At 42.2% G+C, this 9883-nt stretch overlaps 1 protein-coding gene across 5 annotated transcripts in view; it reads left to right on the top strand.

Moving 5' to 3' along the window:
- Window positions 1-9570, top strand: part of MAP2K6 (mitogen-activated protein kinase kinase 6) — a 116198-nt gene extending 106628 nt beyond the window's left edge. For all 5 annotated transcript variants that reach the window (XM_045888561.3, XM_064582448.1, XM_064582449.1 and 2 more), the window contains one exon: window positions 534-9570. In XM_045888561.3, the coding sequence (XP_045744517.1) occupies window positions 534-611 (78 nt within the window). In that variant the 3' untranslated portion in view covers window positions 612-9570. The remainder of the gene's footprint in view (window positions 1-533) is intronic.
- The last annotated feature ends 313 nt before the right edge of the window (window positions 9571-9883 follow it).

Here is a 9883-nt window from a genome sequence, read left to right on the forward strand (position 1 = left end):
TAGAGAGTGGCTTTGTTAACTCTTTCAGTCCAAACTAGCTCTCCAGAGTCCGGGGAAAGCACTACGTTGCTCATTTGCTGTGCTACCCAGTTGGATTCTCATTCTACCATTCATTTCCTGAGAAATCGATGTGCGCAAATCTATGAGATTTCTCATTATTTTCCTGTATCAATCTAAAATTACTTTGTAGGGGACAAGGTTATGGGTAAATCAGAGTTTGGGCCATCTTTGCCCAAATCCTTGTATTTCACCACAGGTGGGATTTAGGTATCCTGATTACAGATTTATTTCATAAAGCAATAGATACTCTGTCATGGAAACAGATATCAACTTGGGAGGGGTACAATACAAGATAAAAGGTATCTTTAGAAGGCCCACATCACTGGATGTGTACTTGATTTGGGAAGAGGTAGGAAGAGTCCAGTTTAACCCTGATAGGGGTTATTTGAATCTGTTGACCAAACACATCTGTGAATCTCCTATATTGTCGGTGGCCAATATTTATTAATATGTGTTTTTCTTTTCTTTCCCAGCAACATCCATTTTTCACCCTACATGAATCCAAAGCAACAGACGTGGCATCTTTTGTAAAACTGATTCTTGGAGACTAAGTACCGTGGACTCAGTCGGTTGGCCCTCCTGTGGATTGGTGGGTTTACAGGGTGAAGAGGTTCACAAAAGCGCCAATAGAAACTCATCTTTGAGATAATTTAATCCTGCCTCTCAGAAGGTTTTTTTTTCTCTCCCCATTTTCTTTCTTTTTTTTTTTTTTTCCCCTCCAAAGGGGGCCTTGGAATCTCTAGTATAGAATGAACTGTCTAGATGGATGAAATATGACAAAGGCTTAGGACTTAAAAGGGTGATTAAATATTTAATGAGGTGTCATATGAGTCCTTAAGCTTCTCAGACTTCTCTTGTTCTTTATGAAACGAATGCATTGGCCCTGGTCACAAGGTGCTACCATAGTGATGAAATTGTAAGTAGATCTGTAGTTTGTCCCACTTATTATTTTAATATTTATGTTTCAGCGCTTGGTTGCAAAGATGCTATTTTATGCAAGGAGGGAGATACAAAAGACAAGGTTGGGTTGGCAATATTTATAGGGCTTTTATTTTTTCAGTTCAATCGTGTCTGTGGTCCAGAAGAAATTATTTAATATGCATCTTTAAGAGTATTGTAACCTACCTGTTCCAGCTGTGGTGGCCACTTGCCACATCCTCGGATTTCTGCTCAACTCCTGGGTCATAACCACAATATTTCAGGGGAAGTGGCGAGCCATCCCGGTCATACCCTTTTCCTAACTTTGGAAAACATAAAATCACTTTGATCTCAGAGTCACGAATTTGGTTCTCTTGGCATTTGTGGTATTAATGGAATGTGATTCGTAATGCGATTTTATATCACCTGTCTCTCCTTCTGTGTGTGTGTGTGTGTGTATTTGATAAGTCACAAGCTCTGCCAAGTGGCTTCTGTGAACATCTCTATCTAGTAAAGAGGACGTGTGTCAATTCTGAGAGGAGATATCATGTCGAACCACACAGAGAATCGGTGCCTTCTTCTGCTTCTGCCCCTCCTTATGATATGTAAGCCCCAAGGATTGCCTTTGTGGCAATCCTTCACATACCCTTTTGCTTCCTTCTTCTTTTTTATTTCTTGTTCAGTAAAGAAGCCTTACTGTTAATGGGAGGGCTGCAATAGGAGACGATGAAAGTTCTTTGATAAGGTGAGGGGTTAATGGGGAGGGTTGAATTCGTTCCTTGGAATAGATTGCCAGATTTCCACAGGTTGAGGTGAGGCCCATTTTTCTCCAGCAGCACACAGTAGCTCTTTTGGCTGGAGGAGGCTGGTGCCCTTGTGGGTCCCTGGCAGGTGGACAACACAACGAAAGCCCTTTCTCAGGGCTAAATATGCCCCTGCGTTCTCTAGATTCCTTGAAAAAGGAGTGAAGTGATACAGGGAAATTGAAGACCGATAATAACAAAGAAACATTGCTTTTGGACATTGGGTTGATATAAGCCTATTCTTGGAGGACAAGGATGGAGAATTCACATTAAACACGAAGAAGGGAACTCACTGTTTCTTTCTTTGCCTCAAGTTCACAGATATGGGACTTACTGCTCCCTAAAATCCTCCCCTCTTCCCCTTTTAGATTTTGAAGTGCTCTTTCTTATTTTTCTGTGTCCGTGTTTTCCCCTTGACCTCTGTTTTACTCATAGCAGTTGCTCCGAGTGAGTGTGGTACTTCCATACACTTCTTTGTATCCAGTTGATCAAATGTAGTTTCATCTTCTTGAAAGCTACCTCTGTCCTCATCTTTTTCCAGCCAGAAAAGGTGTGTTATCCTACTAATTACGGCCATTCACTCTCCCACCCACCTTCCTAAATCTGGCAGTTTCTCTCTTTGAGATCAAGAGAAAAAAAACACACACACACACACACACAACCGTATTCCTTCCTTCCTTCATCCATCTTATGAAAAAAAGCAAGTAGTAGAAAAAAATCGGAGGTCATTCCATGACAGTTTTTGGTGAAATACATAAAGGAAAACATCTTTTTGCTCGGAGTCAGAGACTCTTACCTGCTGTTCAGTGTGGTTTCTGCTTAGAAATAGTCTTAACCGGTGTGTTCGTTCACCTGTGTATGCCTCTCTAGTGTGTGGGCCCAGGGCCTCAGCTTCCAAAACAATCATACAGAGGTAGAGGAGGAGTTCATCAATGGTTCTCAGTCTCATGCACACTGGAATCGCTGGGAGCTGGTGAACACTACCAATGCCAAGGTCCAGGGTGGGGCCTGAGAACTGGTCTTTCTCACACACCGTTTGTGATTCTGATGCGCAACACGGTCGAGGACACTGGTCTAGTACCTTTGAAAGAGAGAATTGACCTACAATTTCTCAAGAGACGGCACGTTCCCGGAATACTGATTTGAACCTTGGGATACATTTTCCCCATAGAAATGATGTGCTCCATGGTGATTAGATGTCTTCTGTGCTAACGTAGAATGGCTTGATAGTCTTATGAGTCTAAATTCTAGAATGTGGGGTGTTTTTTTTTTTTGAGAACTGTTACAAGTTCTAAACTAATTTTAAAATAAAAATGGAGATACACAAACCATATTTAAGTTGTTGGAAGTTGGAAGTCTCCTGTACGTACACTCAGGTTACTCGATCCTCTATCTTAACTTCACTCGTTGTGTATCATGATTATTATTGTTTTTGCTCGCCTCTGGTTGGTTAGCTTTTTAATGGTGGTCCTACCTTCCTTTGCTGTTGGTCACTTCTGCCACGTCGGATGTCCTAGTTAGGGACATGAGATACTCATTAGCCTCAGCATTCGAGGAAGCCAGCGCTGAGACTAAAGGGGCTCCTGGTTTCTCCAAGAGCACTTGATTTAGTGTCTTTGGAAAGTGATGACAAAGGAGACAGAGAGGGGCTAATGTTTTCACAGTTTTTAACACTAAAAATGCCTCTGCTGACCAACAGCCTTTATCAGCTCTGCTGAGAGAAACTACTCTGTTTCTTCCAAAGTTGTCTAATGAAACGCTTTATCTTCAGCCTGAAAGTGAAGTACATGGCTTACTTAGTCCCTGACTTTCCGCCCCAATGCTTTTCTGGCCACGTGACTGCCTCCGACCTTGAAGGGAAGATTCATATATTCATAGAATTCACTGGAGTTGGTGGTCAGATCGAGTAAAATGAATTAAACCTCTATTGTGCTGGGGATTTTGTCTTAGTGTCTGTCTATGGCTTAGAGGGCAATTTCCTGGCTTAAAGCAATCTTCCGTTTTTATTGAATTAGCAAGTAGAAGGTGCAGATTTTTGGACCCCTGAAAATTTACATATTCAGATGGAAAATTGCCAGAGTAAAATCTAGGGCAAAGAAACTGCCAAACAAACCCTATTAGAATAGGAAAAAAAAAAAAGATATTTTATTGGAGAAGGTCTGTGTTCCTCTTGTCTAGGGCTGTGTGCGTGTGTGTGTGTGTGTGTGTGTGTGTGTTTTAGCACTGTTAAATATGCTGGCAGCTAAAGATACTCTTTGGTTTTCTTTGGCTTTAATTGGGGTACTCTGGATTTCTTTAGGAATCTGTTGAAAGCTAGGACCTTTTCCCTAGGAAAATGCACATGGTACACGGAACACATAGTTTTGCAAACATTTTTTGTTGAGGGAAAGGGAATGGAGTCCAGTTTATAGACCCCATAGGATCAATAATCTCTGCTCTGTAGAATGTGGGCTGTGACATTCTAGACCAAGACTGGCAAGCTTTTTCTGTAATGGGCCAGATAGTAAGTATCTTTGGCTTTGTGTCCCATTAGTCTGTTACCACAACTTGGGTCTGCCGTTGCAGAACGTGGAGCATCCGTAAGCAGTACATAAATTAACGAGTCTGTGCCCCAGTGAGGCTTGATTTACGAAATCAGGTAATGGGCTGGATTTGGCACACAGGCTGTGGATTTCCAGCACCCGTCCTAGACGATCAAAATACAAAACTAATTGATGAGCTCTGTATATAGAGTTTTTCCATTTAGTGAATACTGAGCTCAGCTACTATTGAGGCAGATTAGGAAGATGGACATAGGAAATGAATTTGGGAAGGGGGGAGACGGTTCAGTCCAATGGAAATGGCCTCTTCATTTTCTCAGGTAAGTATTCCTTGCCCTGGAAGCCAATGGGACAGTTTTCCTCAGTTGAGATCGAGTACCTACTTTTTCCATTTCTATACGATAGCCCATATAACTTACTTCAACTTGGAAATAAAAGGCAGGCTTCTCTTAGACGGCAACGATATTCTTGTTGTCTCTGAGCTTTGCATTTCATTTCTCTCTGTGGTGTGATGCCCATGCAGGGGGAATCATGAACCTGGACCCTAATCATTTGGTCTTCCTTTCCTCCGAACCACATTAGGATGTGAGAATTTGGGAGGTCTTAGCGCCCTCAGAAGTAGAAGGCAGATAGAATTCTTTTTTTTTTCTTTTTTTTTAAATTATTTTATTCTTATGTTAATCCCCATACATTACATCATTAGTTTTAGATGAAGTGTTCCATGATTCATTGTTTGTGCACAACACCCAGTGCTCCATGCAGAATGTGCCCTCCTCAATACCCACCACCAGGCCAACCCATCCTCCCACCCCCCTCCCCTCTAGAACCCTCAGTTTGTTTTTCAGAGTCTATCGTCTCTCATGGTTCGTCTACCCCTCCGATTTCCCCCGCTTCATTCTTCCCCTCCTGCTATCTTCTTTTTTTTTTTTTCCTTAACATATATTGCATTATTTGTTTCAGAGGTACAGATCTGAGATTCAACAGTCTTGCACAATTCACAGCACTTACCAGAGCACACACCCTCCCCAGTGTCCATCACCCAGTCACTCCATCCCTCCCACCCCACCCCCCACTCCAGCAACCCTCAGTTTGTTTCCTGAGATTAAGAATCCCTCATATCAGTGGGGTCATATGATACATGTCTTTCTCTGTTTGACTTATTTCACTCAACATAACACCCTCCAGTTCCATCCACGTCGTTGCAAATGGCAAGATCTCATTCCTTTTGATGGCTGCATAATATTCCATTGTATATATAGACCACCTCTTCTTTATCCATTCATCTGTCGATGGACATCTTGGCTCTTTCCACAGTTTGGCTATTGTGGACACTGCTGCTATAAACATCGGGGTGCACGTAGCCCTTCGGATCCCTACTTTTGTATCTTTGGGGTAAATACCCAGTAGTGGCAGATAGAATTCTTAAAATCTTCCAATTCATCCACCTGAGCTCTTTGGCCACCTTGGAAGACAGTAAGTAAGGCAGACAAAGTTTGGGGTCACAATACTTGCTCGAAAGCAGACTCAGAGCTCCGGGCTTTCACTGTGACAGGAGACTTAGGCCCACCGCTTGAGCACTGTTATAATCGTCACTAAATTTCTATCCCAAGGGGCCTATGCAAAATGCCTCCTTTCTGATGTGATGATCTTGGGTTGCCAGCCCTGGTTGAGTTTCTGGGCCGCCTCGTCTCTAGTGTAAGCTTTGCCTTCCCTGTGGGACCAGAACAACTATAATTTGCTTCACCTTCTCTCAGCACTTGTGCCCTTTTTGCCAAAGGAACCCTATACCAAGACCTGTCTGCCACCTAGGCTGCCCAGTTCCCCCTTCTTCTCCCAGAACAGCCCAACACATCTGACTTGATGCTGTTTTCTCTTTATTATTCAGAAACAAGTTTTCTTCCTGCCGCATCATCAGGCAAACATAAATTATACTTAGAAGAACATTTGGAACTGCCTGAGTATTAAGTATTCGATCTGGCAATTTACGTGAAAGAATGTTTTCTCTTCGCCTAGGGAAACAAAACCTGAATTCCAGAGCCTCCAAAAATGACATTATCCTTCTGGGGAAAGCACCTTGCCACCAAGCACATCACTCACCACTCGTTCCTGGTATCCGCAAAGAAGATGAGTCCTTTTGCTGAGGTTTAGAGAGGCACTGTTGAAAGCTATGCAAATATACTTTGGGTTTTCTAAGGGATTCATTTGGAATCAACACTTAACATCGGGGTTTATCTTTTTGGCTCCTGACCCAAACTCCTTTCTCAAGCAAAATTTCTCTAAAAGCCTCTTTCCTATCTAAGGTGAAGGGGACTGGGCCCTAAGTAGAAACACAAAGCAAGGTCAAGGACTTTGTGGTAGAGATTTTTTTTTTTTTTAAAGAAAAAAATATCCCCTCTAACACAAACATGTGTTAATAGAATTAAAAAATATCCAACCTAGTTCCCAGGGACTGTCAGGATCTTGACATCATTCATATTGTTATTTGAAGTAACTACGACACTGCGCCCTTCATCCTCGGGAGTTTGCAATGAGGTCTGGGGAGATTTGCATTGTGTTTCTGTCTTGGAGGTGTCAGTATGGAAAGATTTCTCTGTGGGCTCTTTGTCGGGATACATGCAGGTTTTCTCCCAGGTCCACTTTTGTGTTTCTGGGACTCAGGGTCTCTTTCAAGGAATGAGGCTAATGCTCTTCTGACTTGGAGATGGATTTCAGGGAACGAACGGGAATGTTTAGGCATGTACTTGCGTCTTAAAGTAGGAAGCAGAACTTCCTAACTAGCCCCCAGAGTTTGTGGCTTTGACCAAGCCACGTGGTCCTTCCTGGTTCCCTTGATTGCATTTGCTTGTTCGTCCTGCACCAGGCCCATGTGACCTGGGCCGACTGAACGCTTCTGTGTAAAGGAACAGATCCAACTAAGAATCGGCAGTTTTTGCCTTGGTTTGACAATGTGGATTCCGTTGTTCCCAAATCTTGAAAATGTAAGGGATATCTAAGAGAACTTTTAGCAAAACCCTCATTCAGATTGTAAGACCTTATAATAAAACTTCCATCCGGCCTGTACAGAAGGACTGCTGGATTGGGTATCTTCCTCTGAAGTAATTGTGGCCGGAAATGAGCAGTTAGCATCATTTGGTCATTATGAACATTTGTTTGTCTTGGGGTACGCAAGGTATGTCAACAAAGCAAGTCAGGCCCCTGCATTAGGAGATTGTCTGTAGACTCTGGACTTTAAGCTGAACAGTGATGTGAAATTAGGTTTGGGGGCTGGGAGAAAGGATACGTGCAAGGAGCGATGCTTAACCAGGGTCCCCATGATAGAAGAAGCTGGCAGACAGGTGTATCCCTTAACTTATTTTCAATATTACTATGGACATGATCTCCTCTGGAAAGACCTATCAAAAAGCTAAATGTTAATTTTTTTTTTCTTAAAAATACTGAACTCTAAAGAAATTTAGAGAGTGGCACTGATTTGGATCTCAGAAAATTTTCTTGTTTCCCTAGTATTATTGATTCTGCTGAGTCACCAGCTTAAACTGGTGACACCCAGAAAAAAAGATAAATGATTAGTGGCCTTACAGCATTTTGAGAGTAAACAACCCATTGGTCAGCTACCCTCTGGGTAAAGAAATAGGAACACAAAACCAAGCCCTTTAATCTCTAGTTCTGGTGGCTGACGTGGACAGAAAGGTGAACACCAGAGCTTCTCTGACGTGCATACTTTCTCCAGAAGGTAGAGGGCTGTGAATGTTCTGAGAAAAACACTATAGGTCTTCATCAGGAGAGGAGAATTGATAAATCTTAAAACATAACACTCAAAGCTAGTTTGCATTTTCAGAAGCAGGGAATTGTGTGGAAAAAGTGGTTTTTACTTTCTTCTGATCTCAAATTGTCTGACCTAGTGTGTGTTTGGTACTTGGGGAGAGAGGGCACAGAAGTGGTTTATAGGCTGTTCCGTGGTACCCCTGGGGGTCTCTTGTCGTGAAGGGAAGACCATTTGATGAAGGATGAAGAGTGTGATGCCCATCTGAAAACCCCATCAACCTCCAATCAGAGTATTTGGCTACCATTATCGTTCCCCTTAACTGGAAAGTCTTTAAGGCTATTAAAGGCTTGGGAACTTTGGTTGAAATGATTACTTGAAGACCCGCCAAAGAATCTGGGAAATTTCCTAGCCAACAATGTCTGCTCTGGCTTCTGCTACATTCAGGATGCTAACAGGGCTTGGAGGCTGAAGGGCCAAAAGAGAGGGCCATTTATTTAAATTTTTAAGCATGAATCCTTTGAAAGAAAAGGCAAAACAATCAATATGTGATGGCCAGGCATGGAGAGTCTTGAATTGCTTATTTTTCTAAACTGGTTGCAAATAACCTGATCTCAGTGGCAAGGAGGGGCAAGCCTGGGCTCTCGATGGGCCATGGAATATCGAAATTTCTACATTTGCAGGGGCGGGAGTTGCCATTTTTGTTCATTGACGTGTAGGAAAAAGTACAATTTGGGCACAGAGAAGGGTCCTGTGAGAGAGTCAAGCTAACGATTACCCTCGCTGGGGTTCACAGGTGAACGGTAATGGGAAACTGATACAGCCTTTAGAAGCTGAAAACTGGTGGTTTACCTGTCTCGAACTGAACCCAAGGGGATGCTTCGGCATTGGTTGAAACCTGTCAGGTGCCTTCTACACGCACGTGGTCTGTGGTGGATTCTGATAGTGGCACGTTAGCCGGTCAACCCAATTTAACAGCCAGGGTTTTCCGGCAGCCATTTTAGACCTCTGTATGTGTCAGAAAGTTATATTTGGCAACAATTTATGGAGTTCTTGGCCAGTCTCTCTGTAAAAAGCCACCTGAGGAGGTTCAGTTAAGAAAATTCAGACAATTTCTCTGTCATCATACCCCTGTGTTTAGTTTTTTCTATAGTCTCAAGTTTATTTTCTGAGTGATTTTCTATAGGAACCAAAATGATGTTTTTGTAAAATAACAGGTATTTTTAAAGGAAAAATGTCTTCGTTATGTAAGTACCTTCCATGATTGGAACGTATTTCTTACTGCACAGAATCATCACATTAGGTCATTTAAAGCTGAGAAAGGTGTTAGGGATGTAGTTCAAATTCTTTATTTAAAGACACAAACATTTTTCTATATATTTTGTGAAAATCCTGATGGGATGCTGGATGTAACTTCTGTACAGAATTGAACTTTACAAGAATTTTAGTAAAATAGGCAGATTGCCCCAGATTCCTTCGTGCTTTAGTTTCGTCTCGGAAAAATGCTGCTTCCAGTTATTAATCTGGTCTTATAAGGAAAAGAACCATACATACTTTCCCCCCCTTACATTGTGTGAATTTTATGATAGACGTTTTCTGTTTGTATATATGATTGTTCTCCTGTGTTGCACCCCACATTTGTTGGTAAGCCATGTTTACTGTGAAGACAGCTGTAGGGCAAGTGGACACATGCCTGGTCTTTACAGTCCCCTGATGCTAGGAAAGAAGTAATTCCATATGTTAGTTAAGAGGCCCTGCAATCTCTTCGTAATACCTAAAATATTATGAAAGGAGATTTGAGA

The sequence above is a fragment of the Mirounga angustirostris genome, unplaced genomic scaffold (assembly GCF_029215605.1).
Source record: "Mirounga angustirostris isolate CCGP_5_RB_7025 unplaced genomic scaffold, mMirAng1.0.hap1 SCAF_17, whole genome shotgun sequence".
In the NCBI taxonomy this organism is placed as follows: domain Eukaryota; kingdom Metazoa; phylum Chordata; class Mammalia; order Carnivora; family Phocidae; genus Mirounga; species Mirounga angustirostris.